Source organism: Notamacropus eugenii, chromosome 6 (genome assembly GCF_028372415.1).
Source record: "Notamacropus eugenii isolate mMacEug1 chromosome 6, mMacEug1.pri_v2, whole genome shotgun sequence".
In the NCBI taxonomy this organism is placed as follows: domain Eukaryota; kingdom Metazoa; phylum Chordata; class Mammalia; order Diprotodontia; family Macropodidae; genus Notamacropus; species Notamacropus eugenii.
This window is the reverse complement of record NC_092877.1, coordinates 34,010,422-34,032,885: the sequence shown is the minus strand read 5'-3', so window position 1 is coordinate 34,032,885 and position 22,464 is coordinate 34,010,422. Positions and strand designations below refer to the sequence as shown.

General features: G+C 42.8%; 1 protein-coding gene across 5 annotated transcripts in view; it reads right to left on the bottom strand.

Moving 5' to 3' along the window:
* The window catches only part of GALNT18 (polypeptide N-acetylgalactosaminyltransferase 18), a 512,574-nt gene that overhangs the window by 262,533 nt on the left and 227,577 nt on the right, over positions 1-22,464 (bottom strand). For all 5 annotated transcript variants that reach the window (XM_072619429.1, XM_072619432.1, XM_072619433.1 and 2 more), the window contains exon 2: positions 17,479-17,671. In XM_072619429.1, coding sequence (XP_072475530.1) covers positions 17,479-17,671 — 193 coding nt within the window. The remainder of the gene's footprint in view (positions 1-17,478; positions 17,672-22,464) is intronic.

Sequence of the window (22,464 nt, the reverse complement as noted above, 5' to 3'; positions counted from 1 at the left end):
AATCATCTTCAACTCTTCATGACCCCATTTTCTTGGCAAAGATACTGGAGTAGTTTGCCATTTCCTTCTCCAGCTCATTTTACAGATGACAGCACTGATGTAAATAGGGTTAAGTGACTTACCCAGGGTCATATAGCTAGTAAGAATCTGAGGCCAGATTTGAACTCAGGAAGAGAAGTCTTCTTGACTCTAGGCCAGGCACTCTATCCACTGCACCACCTAGCTGCCAATGTTATCTATATTCTACCTTATTTTGATTTATTTTATTAACTATTTCACCATTACATTTTAGTCTGGTTCAGGCTACACTCAGGTGTTGCTAGCCTGAGTGCTGGCCACAATGCATCCTACTAGTTGGTATCTGATCCCTCTTATCTAACCCATCTGAGCAAGAATGCCCTCAATAACATATGGACATGCAGCCACACAGCCTTATTACTCTACTAGCCCTCTGAGGCAGTCCATTTCAGGATCTCTCTAATGGTTATCAAGGCTTTTTAGACATCACACTTAAATCTGTCTCTGAAACTTCTACCCATGGTTCCTGGTGCGGTCCTCTGGGATCAGACAAAATAGTTTCATTCCTTCACCTCCAATCTTCTCTTATCTATGCTAAACATGCCGAGTTCCATTTACCAGTCCTCATGAGGCATGGTCCCAGGCCCTTCCCCTTCCAAGCTGTCCTCCTCTAGACTGCTTCCAGCTGATCAATGTCCTTTCTAAAATACGGTGCCCAGGAATGAACCCAATGCACCAGAAGTGGTCTGGCCACGGCAGAACACAGGGCAAAAGCAATCTCTCTATCTTCCTTTCCTAACGACTGAGGCAGAAGTGGAAATCTGACTCACAACAGAAGTATAATTAGCACTTGGCTCTTTAAGCTTCTTTCAAAGCCAAACTGTAAAAGATTGATTTCTTACTCATTTCAAGAAGAGACACATTCTCCTGTAAAAATTAAACCATAAAAGTTCCCTTTTTACTTTTATTCTTCTTCAAAGTCTAACCATTTTCCACTAGAGATAAAAACAGACATTTCTGATCAGGGAGTAATATGGCTGTCTAATAAGCTGGGAATTGATGGTCACGATAAACTCAGCTTTATTGATCTCTATGCACATGAGGAGATGGCAGCCGGGTGGGGTGGAGGGAGGCAGAGCTGCAGTGCTAAGTCCCATGGTAAGATTCCTCCTCTGGATGGTTCCAAGTGGTTTATAAAATACATTTATACAAGGAGCAGTTGCCCTATCACACTTGGGAAGTAAACTCCATGCTTTTTTCCTATGAGGAAATAGAAGCCTTTGGTCAAATAGGATAATGGGCCAGGGCAAAAGCCAAATCTCATTTGATTCAGACTAAAAGCTCCATCTCAGCCATAATCCATTTCATCTCTCTTTCTCTGCAACTGTGGTTTTCATGTCAGTGGCTACAGATAGGTAGCAGTCTAGTAATTGTTGTTTTCTGGGGGATTAGGGAAAGAGGATTTCAAAATGAGGGGTGAGAAGGAAACTGGAGAGAAGCCAGTGAAGTAATGGTCCAAGAACCAAGCCAAGAGGTGATGTGGAGAGTCTAAGAGAGTAACATCTTTTACAAAGCTTGGTCAGTCCTATGCCAGCCATGGATTGTATTACTTCTATAAACTGGAAAGGAAAAATTGTCAGAGGCTGAGACCCATAAATCAAAAAAAGTGGCTCATTTGATTCTTTGTCTTGTGAACTTTGGGGAATAACATTTGTGCCAAGTTAAATTCATACCTTTTGGATACAATGGGAATGCCATACTTACTCTGTATTGTCTTAGGTAAGCCAACCAACATGTATGCCCTTCATGGTAGCTAAGTTGCACAGGGGATAGAGCACTGGTCCTGGAGTCAGGAAGACCTGAGTTCAAACTCTGCCTCAGACACTTACTGGCTGTGTGACTTTGGGCAAGTCACTTAACCTCCACCTGACTCATTTGCCTCCATTGTAAAATGGGTTTAGTAGCAACACCAACTTCACAGGGTTATTGTGAGGATCAGATGAGATATTTGCAAAGCACTTAGAGGCTTAATTAATGCTCATTTCCTTCCCTTCATGGATTTTCTGGTTTCCAGACTTTACCACCTTTCCTCCAGTGCTATCTTGCCCTATAAATTTCCTCAGTGCTTGGGGCCTCCTTACTCTTGGAACATCTACCTTCCATGGCAGCCTGCTCACCCTGCAAACATCCCTCAGCTATGTTGCTTCCCTTCTTCCACTGGTGAGTTCCTCCCAGGGCCTCCATTTTTAAGAGGTGCCCAGGCCAGTCAACCTTCATTCTATTCCTGGCTCTGACTTTCTGGACTTTGAACTTCAACTCTTCTATAGGTACCTTCCCCTCCCACCCCACCCCTCACCCTCATGCTTGGTAGCTTCCTTTTGAGTGTTATCTTTCACCATTAGAAAGTAAACTCATGGAGAGTAAGAAAGGACTTTCTTCTGACTTTCATTTGTATCCCCAGTGATTAGCAAAGTATCCAGTACATAATTAAGTGCTTAATAAATGCTCATTTCCTTGCCTTTTGACAAGGTTGTGAGCTAAGAAATTAGTGAACTAAAAGACTAATATGGGTAGAATACTAAAAACCTGACATTTAATAAGAAGGTTTCCTTATTGGCTGAGTGGAAGCCTAAGGTTGGAAGGATGGATCTATGAATTTGCTCCTGCGTGCTCCTGTCCATGCAAGGGAGTCAGCAAGGGAGTGCTCCAGGAAAGAAGAATCTTTCTTGTTTGGGAATAAGGAGGAAGTAGAATTTGGGGTGGGGCTCGTGGCACAAAGAAAATCTTAGGCCAGACTAGACTGGGATTGTCAGAAATTGTAAATATTTCTTCGTCTAGGAATAATAAAATTTTTAAAAAAGAATATATTTGTAATTACCTTAATCAGATATATTATTTCTGGATTCATATATTCTTTCCTCTCCTTTACATTAATAATGGAGTTCAATTTACCACGGTCTTAGGATAGAGAAATAGACACCAAAATGAAGAGCCTGAGGCACCTTCACATATGGGTCAGAAATGCTACCTTAGATTTAAATCTGTGGGTCAGCACCCACTCAAAGCCATAGCTCACAAGCCCTAACCAATGTGTCTACTTTGACCAGACAATATGCTAGTTCAAAGCAAAAACCATTTAAATAAACAGCTTAGCAAACAAAATGTCCAGAAAAGATCCCCCTATATACGCAGAGGGTGCATACTCTCACAGATAATCATACCATTTGGGGGGGGGAGGAACACATATGTAGGGTACATGTATCCAGGGGACATATATAAACAGAAACGTGTCAGGAACTTGTATGGTAAAGGCCCATGCATGGAGAACAAATACATAGGGACACACGTGGCCAGGATGCATATATGACCAGGACAACTCACACCTACAATACTGCAGAACTACCAGCGTACTCTGGGGATGTAATCACCCCACTCTCTGCAGCTTGGTTGTACACTGTATCTCTACTATACACCAGGCGGGAGTCATGTCTGCTAGGTAATCTCTCCTGTACTTGTAGTTGCCAAGCTACCCTCTGGTTACCATCTGCTGGGCTTCAGCTATTTAATTCTATTAAGGTCAATTAGTCTCTCCAAGATCATCTGTTGTTCTCAGCTACCACCTACTGGGATGTAGTGGCTAAAAAGCCTCTCCCTGGCAGAGAGGGCTATAGTTCTTAGAGTGAGTTAGTCAGAGGTCATCATACCCAGCCAGGCATCCAGCAGTAGCAGAAGACTATCCTGGGCTATGTCTATTCCTTTGAATATTTTCTTCTGGGGTAGACTTGACCCCATAAAACTATTTGATTTTGGAATTAGGTCATTCCTTTTGAATCTTGTTAAAGTTCTGATTGTGAGTTTTGCCATCCCATACCCATTTTGGGAGGACTCCATCCAAAACACCCACAGAAGTTATATATAGGCCCCAGACAATGAGACTCCTCTGTCTTCCAAGAATCCTCTTGTTTGATATGCAAATGAATGGTAATGATTTATATATTTATATAGAAATATTTAAACATGTGGTTATGTATATACATACACATATGTGTGTGCATATATGCATGTATGTATGCACATATATGGCACTTTAAGGTTTGTAAATAATCACATACAAGAATAAAAAACTAGTTGAAGCAGGCTGGGCTACTAGCCTCCACTCACTTCATAGTCTGCTTTTAACCTCCATACCTACTGGTGACTTTGGGCCAGCTAAAACCTCAGTCATCTCCCTAGAATGGTTAAGTGAGGAGGCCTCACTCTGAACGTTCGCTTCTCACAGAGAAGCCCTCAGGCTACCCCTCTGAACATTGCTTTACCTGGAAGGCTTCAGGTAGGTATCTAATTTCTTTTTGGCATAAAAAGAGGTTGGAGAATGAATTGTCTTTTGGCTTGATTCAGAGGTCGTAGTTCTGGTTCCATATTTCCCCTCTTATTTTAGTCTGTCTTTGAGGATCTTCTAGACTCTGAACTCTTCCACCTTCTGAGGACCCTGACCCCAAGCTCTGAGTTTCAATTTACTAATTGTTACAGTAAGTAGCTGGGACTACATGATCTCCAAGTGCTCAGCCCCTTTCAGTGACTTCTTCCTTAGGATCCTGGAACGGTTCTGGATCCCTTCTTCTCTAGAGATCTCCTGGTGTAGGTCACCAGGATGCTATTACCTTTCAGCTGCAGTTCTGTAACTTATTAAGTGGGTCAGATTAACTTCATTATATGTTCATTTGATTATATTACTAAATTCAGGTCACCTGTGCACCAGGTTCACAGATTATGACTTCTTTAGCCTTTTCATTCACAATTTTAAAAACTTAGAGATAACACACATGGCTCTGCTCTTGTTGACTTTTGATCCTACCCCAACTTCTTGAAGCTCCCTTGGCTTCAGCCATATTGCTTTGTGCTGGTTCACCTCCAACTCTTATGACCACTCCTTCTCTGTTGCATCCCCACCTCTCCCACTAATACTCAGTCCTTAGTTCCTCAATCTTTTAATCCTTTATAATTATACTAATTATTCTAGAAGCTTATTCATGCTTAGGGCTTCAACCAACACCTTAATGTTAATGGCTTCCAAATCTACACCTCCAGCCTCCTATAGTGCTAAACCCTAGCCTTCTTGGAGGTAAGAGGGAGGATCACAGGACCATGCATTAGAGTTTGAAGGGATCTTAGAAGACATTGAGTCTAACTCATTCTTTTTACACATGAGGAAACTGAGGTAGAGAGAGGCTAAGCGACTTGCTCAATATCACACATATTTGAGAATTTGAACCCAAGGCTTCCTAAAATCAAGTCCATTGCCCAATAGAGTAGAGACCAGAATTCTATCTCTATGATTTATTGTGTACACTGAGAATTTGTTTAAATTCTTATACCTGGAATCTAGAAAAATGACCCAGGGGTAGTAGGTGATGGGGAGAAAGGTGATCCATGATTTAGTGAGGGAGTGTCAACAAGATGGGATCGAACCAGCAGAAAGGCTAAAAAGGGGTTTCTGTTCTTTGTCATTGGTAGGACATGGTTGCCATCTCCACATTAAAAGATTTGGGGATCCAGGGAGCCTTGGAAACAGAAATCTGATGGGAGAGCTCTCTCCCACAAACAAGAAGAGAAGAGATCTCTGGAAGAAGACTTTGTGTTGGGTGCTGTATTGCTTTGTCATCTAGACAGAGCCTTCTCTGTACTAGATGTGTCTCATCTAGTTGAGTGTCTCCACAGTTGTTCCAAGCTATGAATCCTTGGCTCTACCTACTCTCTCTCTTCCTTATCTACATATGTAGACAGCTCACTCTCACCCCTGCTCAGTGTTCCCCCTAAAAGCCCCTTCTCTGTCCTCTCCATAAACCTTTCTCATCATAAGGTCCAACTTTGGACTCATTCCCTTCACAGATTTGCTCCTGACAATGATCTTCTCTCCCTCTCTGAATTTTTAGAGTATTTATATTCTACACCACCTAATTCAGTACTTGATTAAATGCAGTTTTCTAGTTGTTTCATGTAAACAAGTCAGCAGGGATCACTTCTACTTTTTTCATACTCCTAAGAGGTCTAGCACAGTGTTGGAAAAGCTATAGATTTGCATTTTCATTTTGGGTCTGGATACATGGCTGCATCCTTCTTGCCATTTCTGCCTCCAGAACATCTCTCCCATCTCTCCTGTTCTCTCTACATATGCAATTGCAGCCCTAGTTTAAGCTCTTATACCTGGACTGTTATACTATTCCTGTAATTAGTCTCTTTGCCTCAAGTCTCTCCCTGATCTGTTTCATTCTCCACATAGACACTAAAGTTATTTTCCTTCTGTATAATCAATCAAGCAAGCAACAAAGATATAACAGGCATCTAGGTGGCACTCTGGGGTCAGGAAAACTTGAGTTCAAATCTAATCTCAGACACTTACTATGTGGGTGACCCTGGGCTAGTTACTTAACTTTTGCCTGTTTCAGTTTCCTTAACTGTCATATGGGGATAATAATAGTACTTACCTCACAGGGTCATTGTGAGAATCAACTGAGATAACTTGTAAAGCATTTACCACACTGTCCAGCACATAGTAGGCACTTAATAAATGCTTGTTTCCTTCTTTTCCTGATAGAATATAAGACCCTTGAGGGCAAAGATTATCTCCTTCCCTTCTGAACATTTGTAGAAGATACTAGGTTAAATAAAAGTGTCTTTCATTTTCTTTATGGGTTGACTTCGGTGATCACTTCTAACGGTGTGGGGGTTAGGTATGCTAGTCCAAGCTCTGTACATACCTGTGCTAACTTGTGAGTGAGATATAGCATGAGATACATCATTCAAGATAGGTCTGACCAGAAAATGCAATGGGTTGGTCACATAGTAAGAGGGAAGGATAACATATAGACAGTCAGAATGCGGTGCTGCTACCCATGAAATATTAAAAGACCCAGAGGCAGTCCTTTGGTGTACTGCATGGATGTTCTATGGAAGATTTATGGGAGTCATGAACAAGAATTAGGAGTGGAGAGATTGTGGTCTGCCCAGATGGAGATAGCACCCCCATCGATGAGCTCACAGGTAAATCAAAATATTGAAAAATAAGTCACTTTGATCTGTATGATACCTTACAAACATGTTCCCTTATAGAGCCCTGTAAAGGAGTCAAGGAAGGGATTTTTGTTCCAATTTCAAACATTATCATATTAGTTGACATTTCTAAAGCATTTTAAGAGTTTCACATATATTATCTCATTGAATCTTCATAATCCTTGAAGGAAGATGTAATTATTTCCCTTTTACAAATAAGGAAACTGAGGCTTATACAGCTAGACTCTGAATAGTGTATATAATGAATTCCTTAAAGTGGTCACATTATTTGAACTCACACTGCACATTTCCATTGGGCTGAAACCAACGGCTATATTTTACATAATTACAGCTTCAAATAATCTCAAGTAAAAATACATTTGACCACTTCGTGTGATTCATTATTCCCACTAATAGGACTTGACTGAATTTGTATCACATGAACTTTACTAGCTTCTCCTACAGAGATTATAGAAATTGTGGCAGTCACTTTAAGAGGCTTTGGTACCTGGCATGGTGACAATTTCTTTAGTTTTGACAGGAGAGGCTATGGAAGCAAGTGTTATATAATTAGAATACAATGGAGAGAGGTCTCGGGTTGGAGTCAAGAAGATCTGAGTTCAAACGCTGCCTTAGACACTAACAAGAGTGACCTAGGCAAATCACTTAAGCCTCAGTTTCCTCACTTGTAAAAGGGAGATAATAATACTACCAACCTCATAGGTTTGTTGTGAGAATAAAAATGAGATGATATTTGTAAAACACTTTGCAAGTCTTAGAGTGCCATATGAATCGTATTATTAAAATTATCCCCATTTTGCAGGCAAGAAAACAGGCTTGAAGAAGTGACATGTTTCATGTGGGCACACATAGTGAGTAGTAAGAGGGGTCAGGACTTGAATCCAGGTCTCCTGACTTACTGCAGTGTAAACTCCTTGAAAGCTGGGACTGTCTTTTGCTTCCTTTTGTATCCTGTTGTTTAGCATATGTGCCCAGCACATAGTAGGTGTTTAATAACTGTATATTGATTAATTAGACTTATTCTCCTGAGTCAGAACTGGGAACAAAGGATGAAAGTTGCAAAGTTAGGGTCAATATAAATTAACACACACCCCCTTCCCCCAAACACAGAGCTATCTCTAAGCGGAAGGGGCTGCCTCTGGAGGCAGTAGGTTTTTGTTCGCTGAATGTTTCAAGCAAAGAAACACTTTTGGAGAGTAGTTCTTGTTCAGGAGACAGTCTGTATGATCTCTGAAACTTAATGATTCTGAGCATTCCTATTCCAGAGTTCTTCCAACCACGTCTCATGTCTCTGAATTATTAAGTAAGAATGTCTGTGGTTTAGGGCAGAGATTTCTTGATATTTTTGTGTCATGGATCCTTTTTTGCTAGTTTGGTAAAATCTGTAACTCCTTTCTCAATAGAATACTTTTAAATACATAAAATAAAATACATAGTATTAGAAAGGAAAGTAGTTACATTGAAATGTGATTATTTAAATATTTTAAAAGTCATGGACTCTAGGTTAAGAACTTCTTGCCCAGGTCTTATTTTTTTTGTAGCTGAGATCACAGAGGACAGTCATGGTGGGAGAGTGGAAAGGAAATAGGATCTGGAATAGAAGCCTTGTGTTCATCTCTTGACCATTTCCCACTGACTCCAGGTAAATTACTTCATCTTTCTAAGCCTTGGTTTTCTTATCTGTAAAGTGAGGGCTTTGGGCTCAGTGACCACAAGGTACCATTTTAGTTCTAGGTCTATAATCTCTGGGGACTTCTTTCAGAGATAGAATGGGGGGAAGGAAAGGCCGCAGAGGTTACCTCACAAAAGATGCCATAGGGCACTGGCTTCTCCAGCATCCTATTCCCTTCCCCTACTACTAAAGGTAGCCACCAGTGGGTTCAACCTATAGAGAGGGATGCAGTTTTAGCTGTCTCCATTGCCTTCCCCCATGATCTCAAAAGTCCTGTCTGCCCAATGGTTGCTGGGACATCATCTTTAAAAAGACAAAACAATGATTGTTTGAGCAGAGGAGGCTGGCAATGGCCCCATTCTGTCAGAGCTCCGAAATGGCCAGGTGGGTCAGCTTGTCTGCACAGAGGAAGGAGTCACAGGAAGGACCTTGGTGACAGAGAAGTCGTTAATGTGATTTCCATGGCAACAGGTTTGCTCTGAGTGGGAGTGGGGGAGCACTAGGGGAGCCCCCTTGCCTCTTGGTGGACTGATCTGACAATTTAGTCTGAATTTAGATTTTCCAGCAAGGTTTCTAATTGAGGATAACAACACCTGCCTGGGAAGTCGAAATTTCCCATTTCAGCCTCTTTTCTCCCCGATGCTGTAAATACCACCGAGAGCCCCATGCCACTCTTCCAAGCATCCTCAGTGCAGCCCGTGACCATAGCCAGCATCCTGTGACTGTGGCTGGCTCGGGGACAGCGACCATAAGAACATACTGCTTCCCTCACACCTCTCCCCATACCCCCAAGCTAAAACTGGCTCTAATCACCCATGGGATCCCTGGGGGGGGGAGCGACAACTCCTCAGCTTCATAGGTCACCCCACAAAAGACGCCACAGGGGGCTGGCTTCACTAGCATGCTATTTCTTCCTCTGGGAATGGCACCGACCCTTCTTTGCTTACTTTCCTGCCACTACCATTTCCCCTTCCCATTCTGGGGCTGGCGTTTGTTTACTATTGTTTGACTTCCAAAAGGGCACCCAACCTTTGGCAGAGAGCTGCGTGTCAGCTGGGCTGGGGTTTTGGAGACAGAGAATAAGAGAGAAGAGGATCCAGGAGCCTCAGAAGCAGGCCCTGAACATCTGGGAGTATCTGGCAAGATGGAAAAAGTGACAAGACATGGGGAGAACGTTAAGGAGAGAGCACCACGCCCTCTTACTGAGCACTGAGTCTGTCTCCTCAGAAGTCTGGGGCAGCAAGCATGGGATTTTACATAGTGGGGGGAGGGAATACGCATTTATAAAGTGCCTACTAAGTTCCAAGTTCTTGTGCCCCTCTTACTGAGCATTGTCTGTCTCCTCAGAAATCTGGAGCATGGTACATGGGACTTTACATGGGAGTGGGTGGGTAATAAGCATTTACATGGTGCCTAATATGTGCCAGGCACTACACTAAGTGCTTTTTTAAAATGTCATCTCATTAGAACCTCACAACAACCCTACAAGGGAGGCACAATTACTATGCCTACTTTAATAACAATGATAACAATAGCTAATATTTATATCGCACCTACTATGTGCCAGGCACTAAGCCAGTGAGGGCCTATCAAAGACAGTCCTTGCCCTCAAGGGACTTACCATGTAATGGGGGAGATAACAAGCAAACAAATGTATTCACAGCAATAATAATATAAAAATATAAATGGGATTAAGTAGGAAATAATTAACAGAGAGAAGGCGTTAGAATTAAGAAGGATTGGGAAAGGCTTCCTGCAAAAAAAAAAAAATGGCATTTTAGTTGGGATTTAACAAGAAAGCAGGGAGTCAGCAGGGGGAGATGAGGACAAAGAGTCCTCCGGATACTGGAGACATGCAGAGAAAATGCCTGGAGTCAGAGATGAAGTGTCTTGCTGTTGAAAGAGCCAGGAGACCAGTGTCACTGGGCTGAAGAGTATGAGCTGGGGAATAAGGTATAAGAAGACTGGAAAGGGAGAAGGTTAGGTAATGAAGGGCTTTGTATTTGATCTTTGGACAAAATAGGGAAACCTTGAGTCTGTTGAGTAGTGAGTGACATGGTTGGAATTGCGTTTTAGGAAAATCACATTACTGACTGAAAGAAGAACGGATTGGAATGGGGAGAGACTTGAGACAAGCAGACTCAGCAGCAGCTTTTGCAATAAGGACCTTCTCTAGAGAACTAGTGGTGGTATCAGAGGAACAGGGATAGAATGCTGAATTTGGAGTCAGGAAGACCCAAGTTGAAATCCAGCTGCAAACACTCACTAGTTGTGTGACCCTGTGAAAAGTCACTTCATCACTGTTATGCCTCAGTTTACTCATCTGTAAAGTGTCGATAGTAATAACTACTGCCTACATTTTGGTGAGGATAAAATGTGGTATGTGTAAAGAACTTTGCAAACCTTTACGTGCTCTATAAATTCTAGTTATTGTTAATGTTGCATGTTATTGGTTTCTAGTTCTGGGTACCAGAGCTAGGATATCTTCACTGGTTTCCAAGTGTTTGGCTAAACTGGGAGAGGGTTGGGGGAGGTGGAGGTAGGGCGGGGGGAGGGGAAGGAGTAGTGGGGGGAGTCTCTTTGCTAGTCCCATAAAATGAGCCAGCCAGCCTGCCTCAGGCTTATTCTTAGCAGGGAAGAAAAGAGACGTTATCACACTTGTACACTCCCATTTCTCACTGTTTCCTGACACTACACTGTTTGGGTCACTTCCCTTTCCCTCCCTTCCCCCATAACCAGGATTATACCCACTAAACTCAGGTCATATTTTCCTATCTAGTCCCTTCTTTCTGACATCTTGCTGAATGTTTAATTTCTGGCTTTGAATTTGGACTATGCAGCCACTTGATCTGCTGATTCCATAACTTTGGCATTATATGTGGATTAGCACACTGATTTTATCTAACTCCATCCCTTCATGTTGATTCTCTTAGACCCTGTGGATTTAGTCTGAGGCAAGGGTCTGTTAAATCTCTCACTAATCTCCAGCCCAGGCTCATTCACACTCTGGGCCTTGTAGGGGCCCAAAGGACAAGCACAAGTGTTTCCAAAGAATGGTGACCATGACTGCCAGCAGAGTCAAAACTAAGGATGGAGAAGAGGACACTTGTAACGGGAAGGAAACACATAACTAGGTTCTCTAAATATCTAAGGGTCATCATTCACTGGAGAGATTAGCCTTTTTTTAATTAATTTTTTTTCTTTTGGAGAATGAACATAGTGTAATTGATAGCACACTGGGTTTGAAGTCAGGAAGCAATCACAAAGCATTTATTAAGCATTTACTGTGTAGCGATTTAAGGAACTCGAATTCTGAATTCAAGTCTGGCCTCAGACACTAATTAGCTGTGTGACCCTAGGTAAGTTGTTGAACCTCTTCATACCTCAGTTTCCTCATCTGTAAAATGAGTAAATGGGACTTCATGGTCTGCAAAGCTCTCTATCAACTCTAAATCTATAATATATAATCCTATGATTTTCCTGCCTCGCCACAAAGGTCCAAACTAGAAATAATGAGGTGGAAAGTGAGAAATTTCAGCTTAACATAAAGAAGAACAGTAGTTCCAATTATTCTGAAATGGAAAGGGGTGGCTTTGTAAGGCCATGAGCTCTCCATTGTGGGAGGTATTCAAGCAATGGACCTGATAAGCATTTGTCAGAAACGTTATGGAATAGAAGACTGCAGGTACAGTGTGTACTAAGGAATGCATTTATTTCGTCTTTTCTCCAAGACTGTCATTGTGAGTTACCTCCTACTTGAACCAAGAAAAATGATTTCAAGTGAAGTCATTATAAGATATTTATAAGACATGCAGCCCTTCACTTTTGGTTTTGTGATTTTGATAAGCAACACTTTCTTCGGCAAGTTGAGTCTCGGGTGGCCCCCACTGGTTCTCTGAACTTAGGCACGTTCACAGAAGATGAGATGTGAACTTGCACATGTATGTTATTCTCTGGGAGCATGCAGATCTATTTTTCTTCAACCAAAATAAGAACAGGCTCTGCCGCATAAATGCAGAATCTTTTAATTTTTAATAGCACCTCCCCAGGGACATGCCTCCCATTTCTCAGGCAAACCCAGCATTCACCAGCTAAGAGAAGCTAGGATGAGTTCTGCTGAGGAAAGCCCACTTAGGACCTGTTGACTGATTCCTGAATCCTCTGGGGGCATCCTAGAGAACACAGCTAAGCTAGGAAAATGCTCATTCGCCTGCTTTCGTCTACCACCAGCTAATGGTCATTCTCCATTTGAGAAAAGAAAGAGGTTTGGACCCTCATCACCTCTCCCCTAGCCTATTACACTAACTCCTAATTATTTTCTCTGCCTCATTTCTCCCCAATCCAATCCATCCTCCATCAAGTCACCAAAGTGATCTTCCTAAAGTCTAAGTTTGACCATAACACTCTCCTGCTCCCTAAGTTCCAGTGGCTCTTTATGATCTACAGCATCCAAAGCAGAATCCCCTCTTTAGCCTTAAAGGTCCTTCACAACCTGGCTTCCTCCACCCACCTCCCCTGATTAGTATACATTTACTCCCCTTCACGCCCTCTGTAGCACAAATAGGTCATTGCACTGCTTCTCACACAGGGCACGCCATGGGCCTCCTCCATTGCCTCTGTTCAGACCGTGCCTCACACCTGGAATGCAATTCCTCCTCACTTGTCCTTCTTGCCATCCTTGCTTCCCTTCAAGGTTCAGTTCAAACTTAACCTGTCATATAAAAGGTCTGAGGCCTTTCATAACCTCGTCTGGCTAATCGTGCCTACATCATCCCATATTTATGCATTGATTGTTTATGTTCTTATATTGCCTCCTCCATCCATAGCTGAGAGGCACAGTGCATAGAGTGCCAGCCCTGGAGTCAGGAAGATTTGTCTTCCCGAGTTCAAATCTAGCCTCAGACACTAAACGTATGACCCTGGGCAAGTCACTTAACCCTGTTTGCCCCAGTTTCCTCATCTGTAAAATGATCTAGAGAAGGAAATGGCAAGCCACTTTTGTATCTTTGTCAAGAAAACCCTAAATGAGGTCACAAAGAGTTGTACGTGACAACAAAAAACTTGCCTCCTCTGAAAGAGTGTAAACTCTTTGAAGGAAGGCATTGTTTCCTTGCATCCCTTAGCATCTAACCTGGTGTCGAGCACTTGGCAGGCATTTAACAAATGTTTATTGCATGTGAAATGTGGCTCCCTCAATTTTAACTTCAAACATTATAGGGAACATGGTCAGCACCTATCCAGCACCAGATAAAGGCTAGACAATCTCATTAGTAATAATGATAATCATAATTACATTAATGACAATGAAAATAATAATCTCGATAACAATAATGTTTGGTTTGGGATCCAGGCTGTCCCTAGTGTGGGCGGCATGCCCTTTGCCAACCACACAGATCATCAACCTCCTCCATATCTTGGGAAATGCCATGCCCAACGGAAATTCACTGTCTGGCAGCCAGCCTTCTGGCTGTTACTCTAAACCCAGCCTTTGGAGTTTGGTAAAATATGACAATGCTTGCATTTCATTGGCAGAGCTTTCAAAGACTCAAGGTCAACTGCACACCATGGTGAGGAATCACCTCAGGACACAAGTGCAGCTGGAATAATTATAGGTGACATTACATGGTATCTAAAGAAACTGCTTTACAGTTTTTGTTGGGGTGGGGTGGGGAAGAAGAGGGCAGGGGAATCCAGAACTATGGTCTCATCAGAATAGGGAGGAAATTCCTTCTATCAATGCAAATCAACAGTAGTTAATACTTATTTTTGCTAGCATGTGTAGGTTTACAAGGCATTTTACAGGTATTATCTCATTTCATCCTCACAAAAACTCTGGGAAGTAGGTGCTATTATGATCCTCATTTTACAGATGAGGAAATTGAGGCAGACAGAGGTTAATTGACTTATCCAGGCTCACATAGCTAGTATGCATCTGAGGATGGATTTAAACTCAGGTCTTCCTAACTTCAAGCCCAGTACTCTACTCATTGTATTACCTAGTTGCCTAGATACCAGACAAAAATTAAATGTTCAGCACACTGAAACCTTCAGAGATTTTTGTTTTCAAGAACTGCATGGATAAACTGGAGTCATCTCAGAGGGAAGGCACTAACATTAAGGGGTAACAGAAAAAGTTTCTTGTAGAAGGTACGGTTTTAATGAGGACTTGACGGAAGCAAGGGAATCCAGAAAATAGAGATGAAGATGGAGAGAATTCCAGGCAAGGGAAACAGCCAATGAAAATGTACAGGATGGGGAGAGAAAGTGTCTTGTTCAGGGAACAGTAAGGAAACCAGTGTCACTTGATTGAAGAGCCTGGGGAGGGGAATAAGGGGTAAACAAATATAGAAATATAGGAAAGGACCAGATTATAAAGGGATTTTAAACTTAATCTTGGATATAACAGGGAGCCACTGAAGTTTGTTGAATGATATGTGTGTGCGTTTGTGTGTGTGTGTGTGAGAAAGCGTAAAGGGATACATGAAAGAGAGAGGAGAGACAGAGAGAAAGACGGTCAGAACTTCAGTTTAGGAAGATCACTCTCTAAGCTGAATGGAAGATTGACTGGGAGAGCAAGACCAACCCACAGCTTTTGCAGCAGTCCAGGCATGAGCTGATGAGGACCTGCCCCAGGCTGATGACAATGTCAGAGGAGAGAAGGGGACATCAATGGTAGATTCTATAAAAGTAGAATCGACAAGACTTGGCAATAATCTGCATATAGTGGGTGAGAAAGGGGAGCTGAGCATAACACATAGGCTGCACGCCTGGGTAAAGGAGAGAATGATGGTGCCCTTGACAACTCATGGAGAGGATGTGTTGTTTCTTTTTTAGGGGGGGGGAAGGGGAAGAAACTGGGTTCAGTGTTGGACATATGGAGTTTAAGATGTCTATAGCAGGGGCAGTTGAAGGGCAGTTGAAGATGCAAGACTGGAGGTCGAGAGAAAGGTTAGGGCTGGACAAGGAGATCTGAGAATCCTCATCAGAACAATGATAACTGAATTCCTAGGAGCTGATGAGATTGCCAAGCAAAATGAAATAATGGAAAAAGAGAGAAGGGCCCAGAACAGAACCTTTGAAAACACCCACATTTAGCCAGTGTGAGCTGAAGAAAGATGTAGCAAAGAAGTCTGAGAAAGTATGGTCAGATCAGTAGGAGGAGGATAGTACCATGAAAACCTAGAGTATCCAGGAGAAGAGGGTGACAATGTCCCAGAGAGGTTATTAATTCTCATGCAATAGGTTTCACATTCTGTGCTCTTCTTCCAAAGCAAAAAGACTTCTCTTCCAGCCTCAGGTGTGGAGAATTTAATACATTGTGATACTCTGCACTGTATAAGACCAGGACTGACACTGTCCTGTGGAAGAGATAGTTTACTGGGCAAAGGAAGAAGGGGGCTCTCCCCCACCTCAGAGCCCTGAACTGAGTGGTTTGTGTCCTCACTGAGGTTCCTAGGTCTGGCACTGGCTTCTTGGTATTTAGATTGGCCATCCTTCCCTCCCAACTCCCGATCAGAACCTAGAGTTTTCCTTACAAGCTCATGAAGAACAAGCATGTCCTACAGGCATCCTGGGCACAGCCGGACTTTACACCTAAGGCAGGTGTCCAGGTTGCTTTTGCAAATTTCAGTCACAACCGATTAGTGATTTGCAGCTTTTATTTAAAAGAAGAAAAAAGAAAAAGGAGAAGGGAGAGATGAAGAGAGGAAAAGTATAAAGGAAAGAGAGAGAAAGGAAAAGAATAGAAGGAGTAAAGAAAGTAAAGGAGAGAGGGGAAGGAAGGAAAGAAGGAAGAAAGGAAGAAAGAAATGGAGGAAAAGAAGGTCAAAAGGAAGAATGAAGATGTTACCTGAAGTAATAAGGCTTTCTCGGCTGTGGAATGGCTTTTCATTTTTTTTTTTAATAATTAAGAGCAATACCCAGCCTAACCTAATCTTAGAGGAACATCCTTGCATAACCAAGAGTGGAATAGACATTCTTCTCTGCTGGGTATAATGGACTTGTTAGTCCAAGAAGATTCATGTCATTTATAAAATTAATTTACAGGAAAAATGAGTATTCATAAAAATACAACTAATTGGGTTAAGATGACATATTCACAGGAGCATCACTTTAACTGCAGATGATTCAAGAGTCTTCAAGATGCAAATTGAGTCATCAATCCTCAAAATCTCATTATGGGACTGAGGGGGGAAAGAAAGGCACCTTCCACGTTTGCAGATGGGAACACTGAGGCTAAAGAGAGGTGGGGGGGATACTCAAGACAGAACTGAGGGACACCAAGGAAGGGACAGGAAGGGGACTCCAGAGTTCTGCCTCTCAATAGTCATGTCATGGAGCAGATCATGTTTCCCAACACCAGCAGACACAGCAAGGCAAAAGTTCTGACCGAGGTCTTTGGTTCTAATCTAAGCTCTGCCAAAATAAATAATCAACAACTGAACATCGAGCCTGGCGTTCAGCCAGTGTCTTTCCCTCTCTAGGACTCAATTTTCCTATTAGTAAACTACAGAAATTGGAATAGATAGTCTCTAAGTGCAGCCCACCTTCCCCCCAAGATCTTAAATCCTCAAAAGCTCAGGACCACTGTGGACCATGGTGGTTTTTCTTTTGTTCTCGAAGAGGACCATGACATCTGGAAGATGATGCCACATGGGACATGGAACTTGCCCAAAGTGGGGACACCTACATGCCCAGGTAACATTGGCTGTGCTCACCCATTGGGACGGAGGTCAGGCAGGGGTCTGTCCAGCGGCAGGCGGTCACTGAGGTAAGCATTGTAGCCGTAGTACTGGAACTGCTTCAGGGCGATGCGCCTGCTTTCAGGACTGAGGTCTTGGCCCCAGTGGGCAAAGAGGGATGAGTCCGTGAAGGCCTCTGCAGCACTCTCCTCAGGTTTGGCAGGGGCTTCTGAAATGATACAAAGGACAAGATGACGCATGAGATCAGAACTTGGGTCACCAGGAGAAAGGCACAGAGAATCAGCACCCAGAGGGTTCAGATATTCCCCTAGCCTCAGGCAGAGCCAGGCCCTCTTCCTACAGGTACCTCCCAGCCAAAGTCATCCCTCCAGCCAGCAAAGTCTCCCTCACCTCCCAGCTTGGATTCAGGAGGAATCCAAGACTAACTCCTTGATATTTAAATAGAGGAAAACAAGAACACAGCTTGTTTGGTCAAGCATGAATATCCCCAAGGGGCCAAAGTACCACAAATCACAAGTAGTCACTAATCCTTCCATTACAGCCTAAGACATACAATCAGACATTCTTGACCAAGATACTCCTTGCACTAACACACAGCCATCCCTGTACACATCTTCACTTAGCAACAAGTATCAAGGAACACACACACACATATGTATATGTATGTATTTATATACGTGTGTGGGTATGTATGTCAGTAATACCAAAGAGACCACATGGTATAATGGGCCAAGTATTGAATGGGGACTCTGAAGATGTGGGCTTAAGTCCAAGCTTCACTACTTACTAGCTAAATACTACAACCTCTCTGCACCTCAGTTTCCTAATCTATGAAATGAGAGGGTTGGATTCGATGTTTATTTAAGTCCCTTCCAGTCCTGAAAACTGATGACTCATTCATTTAGAATGGGGGAGAGAATTATGAAAATTCCAATTAGTGAGCCAAGTCATACAATATTTAAAAGAAAGCTTCATTGCTTTTGGATATGAAAATGTGTATTAGCAAGTGGAATGAGGTCAGGTAATGAAAAAATAATGATTCACAATAGACCTGCATTATATAATAATGTATCGTAAATGCATTAAAGTCTTGACTGATTTACCCCCACTGCCCTAGGTAGTTTCCAACCTTTTATTCAGTAAGAATCAGAATTATTTCAAATCCCAATATAGTGAGATTGAAATCAAAGAATCTCAAAGTAGGAAAGGCTTCCCTGTGATCATTTTGGGCATCACTGAGAATTCATAAGATCACAGCTTTGGAGCTGGAAGGGACTAGTCTAGCCCCCCTAATTTAATAGATTAGAAAACTCAGGTCTCTAGAGGTTAAAAACTTGTCAAAGAACACACAGGCATTAAGCACCATAGATGAAATTTGAACTCTCATCCTCTGATTTGAAGCAACTAGGTGTTGCAGTGGATAGAGCACTGGGTCTGGAGTCATGGAGGCTCATCTTCCTGAGTTCAACTCTGTGTGACCCTGGGCAAGTCACTTCACCCTGTTTGCCTCAGTTTCCTCACCTGTAAAATGAGCTGGAGAAAGAAACGGCAAATCATTTACAGTATCTTTGCCAAGAAAACCCTAAATAGGGTCACAAAAAATCATGCATGACTGAAAAATGTCTGAACCACAAACACCTCTGATTTTAGGTTCGGTGTTTGCATGATCTACTTCTCAGGAATGGAATATGTAGAAAATCCTGAATTTACTTTAAATTATGATTACTTGTGGCCCTGCCACTATCCTTTTCTGTGACCCTAGGGCAGGGGCACTTCCCGTTTCTCTCAGACTCCTTTAGAAAATTAGGAGGTTGGAGATGACATTCTCCCACGGGCCTTCCGGTTTCTGTACTGCCATCACATATTCACTCAGCACATATTTCCTTGGCTCCTATTTTGGGATCAGAAAGGCTCTTCATGAATGGCTTTGGGGGTGGGGAGGAAGACATGAAGAGGAAGAGCAGGCAACAGGAAATACCATTGATAACCCAGGACATCCATCTGGAGCAACTGATAGCTGGGTTAGGGAGAGGGCAACAGCTGGCAGGGCTTGGCCTTTTTATTCCAGATTGAGGAGCTTACAACAGCAGAAACATTGACACTTTAAAAGATCAGAATGGGATTTGAGGATTAACATGTGTATACCAAAAGGCACAGCTTCCCTTCCCCATGCCCACTCCATCAGATGGGCTGGTTGACTGCAGAAGAGTTTTTGACATTGTATTGACGTTTTGGGGGTTGACCAAAGATGCAGTCTTGAAGTCCTGAAGGCCTAGGGTGGAAACTGCTACACCCCACCCACTCACCCTGGCACACACTTATTAGCTCTGTGACTCTGGCTAAATCCTTTATCTGTCCTGGGTCTCTGTTACTCCTTTCGGCTCTAAATCCACAATCCTAACTCAAAAGAGAGGTCATATCTTTTTTTTCTCAGTACAGTACTGTGTTTCTCAATCAGACTTTAAGGTAGTCCCATGAATATTCTGCTCCAGAGAAACATTTTGCCTCTCCTCCATCCCCATCTTTTCATGGCAAAAGGCAGGTTTTCATTTCGTTTGTGAAGATGTCTCATTGTTTGCCAACTTTTGCCCCCGTCTCTCACCCCTGTCATCCCCTGATTAATGAACTGGGACCTCAAGCAGGGGACTCATTCTTGTTCACAAAGGTGTAAATGTGGGGTAAGAAGCCCCTTCACTCTCACCCCCAAGACTCCCCAAAGGCAGGTTTACAATCACATAAGGATCATGGATTAGAATTACATCTAGCAGAGGCCTCAAAAGTCCTCTAGACCAACCCCTTCATTTTACAACTGAGGAAATGGATTGGAACCCAGATCCTAAAACTCCAAATCCATTGCTCTGGCAGTCTGGAAGTCATTGCCTGGAATCAGGAAGACTAGTCTTCCTGAGTTCAAATCCAGCCTCAAACACTAACTGTGTGGCCCTGGACAAGTCACTTTACTCTGTTTGCCTCAGTTTCCTCTTCTGTAAAATGAGTTGGAGAAGGAAATGGCAAACCACCCCAGTATCTTTGCCAATAAAACCCCAGATGGGGTCACAGAGAGTTGGACATGACTGAAAAAATGACTGAGTGAAGCAACAGAAACTAGATTTGAATCTAGGCGCCCTGACTCCAAAGCTAGTATTCCCCGCCCTCCCATTATGCCATATTGCCTCTATCCTGACTTCATCTTCCTGTCCTTGCCTGTACTGAAATGTTGAGAAAGAAGGGTCAAAGTCACCTCTCAAGGTGATGAGGCTAGCCCAGCTCAGTCTCCCCTCCCTTACCCCCAAGAGGCTCTAGGCACAACAGATTCAGCACTAGTAGTGTCTACCTCTCAGGCTCAGGCTAAGGGAATCCCATCCCTGTCCGGAGGCTTTCTCATCTATTATAAACAAATGGAGAAGATTAAGTTGTTACCTTCTTTCCAAAAGCTCCCCTGGCCCTTATTCACGTCCCTCCCCCACCCCCACCCCCACCCCATTGCTCAGCTTCTCCCCTCACCCCCAACCCAAAGGGAAGTAGATGCTGGCTGTGCTCCAAGCTGAAAGCACTCCGTTGCCTGTAATTAGCCCACTGCTTTGCCAAAATCACATCTATTCTGCCTCAAGGATCAAAGAAGATCTACTAAATCCCCATCGAAGTAGAAGTGCTAACAAGAAGAGGGTGACTGGTTCCTAGGCCACAGACCCACAATCTGTGGGAAATCACTGGACGGTTTCATTTGGGGTGCAAGGTGTGGCTCAGAGCTCCCTCTTAGCTGTGGATTCTTCACCTGGGCTCCATGAGTGCCTGGATACACATTAGAGGGTAGAACTTGACTGAAATTTGGCTTTTCTTCAGTTATTCATAGGCATGATTCTGAGAAGGGTCCATTAGCTTCACCAGAATACCCAAAGGGTCCAGGGGTCCTTTAAGAACCCCCGATCTCAGTTGTCTATGGATATGCTTCACAAGCAACTGTAAAGGCAGCAACATTGACATTACTCAATCTCTCCTGCCTTCCTTCCAGTGGTCCTGTCTCATGTCCTGACCCCCAGGGGCTTATGTTGCCCGAGACACCTATTCTCTTGAAGGCAACTACTCAGGTTGCTCTTCCCACACCAAGCAATGGGCATCACTGCCTTTTGGAGGAGTTAAATACCCTATGTGGACCATGACCAATCTGATCCTGCTGAAGTTACTTGCAAACTTTATGTGGCATACCGCATAAAGAATTTCTGAATTTCTTGACCTAAAAGATGAGCACATCAGGGGCAACCTAGGGAAGGAGAAGTAACTTTGTGGCTTTTATCTCACCATCTCATGATCTCTTTTCTCTTTCTTCCTAATTTTCTTTTTTTTCTCTCCTGTCTCTACTTCTCTCTCTACCATCTTTCTTTTTCTATTTTCTCATCTTTCTTCCTGTCTTCACTCTTTTCTCTCCTTTGCCAGTCTTTCTTTGTCTCTCTTATCTTTCCTTTCTTCTGTTTCTACTCTTTCTTCTATCTCTTCTCTCTACTCAGGCTTCCCTTCTTTATTTTCTCTCTTCTATTTTACCTTCATTTCTCTCTCTTCTTTCTCCCCTCTCCTCTTTCCTCCCTTTCCACCTTTCAATCTTTCCTCTGTTCTGTTTCTTCTCTTTCTCCTCTCCTTTTTCTTTTATTTTGTCTTTATTTCCCTCTTTATCATTTCTCCCTCTCTTCTTTATGTTTTCCTTTCTTTTCTATTTTCTCTCTTATATCTCTCACTTTTTTCCTTCTCTCATTTCCTTCTCTCTTCTTTCATCTTTCTTCTCTCTTCCCTCTCCCCACTGTTCCCCTCATTTCTCCATCTTTACTTTCTAGTCTCTTTTCTCTCTTCCTCTTCCTCACTTTAATTTTTACATTCTCTCTTTCTTTCTGGCTTCCTATTCCACAGTTTGGATAAGAATATCATCCATGTCTTCATCCAAATAACTGATTAGACAACAAAAAAGATAAACCAAATAAGACCATCAACAGATACCTGGGGGCACAACAT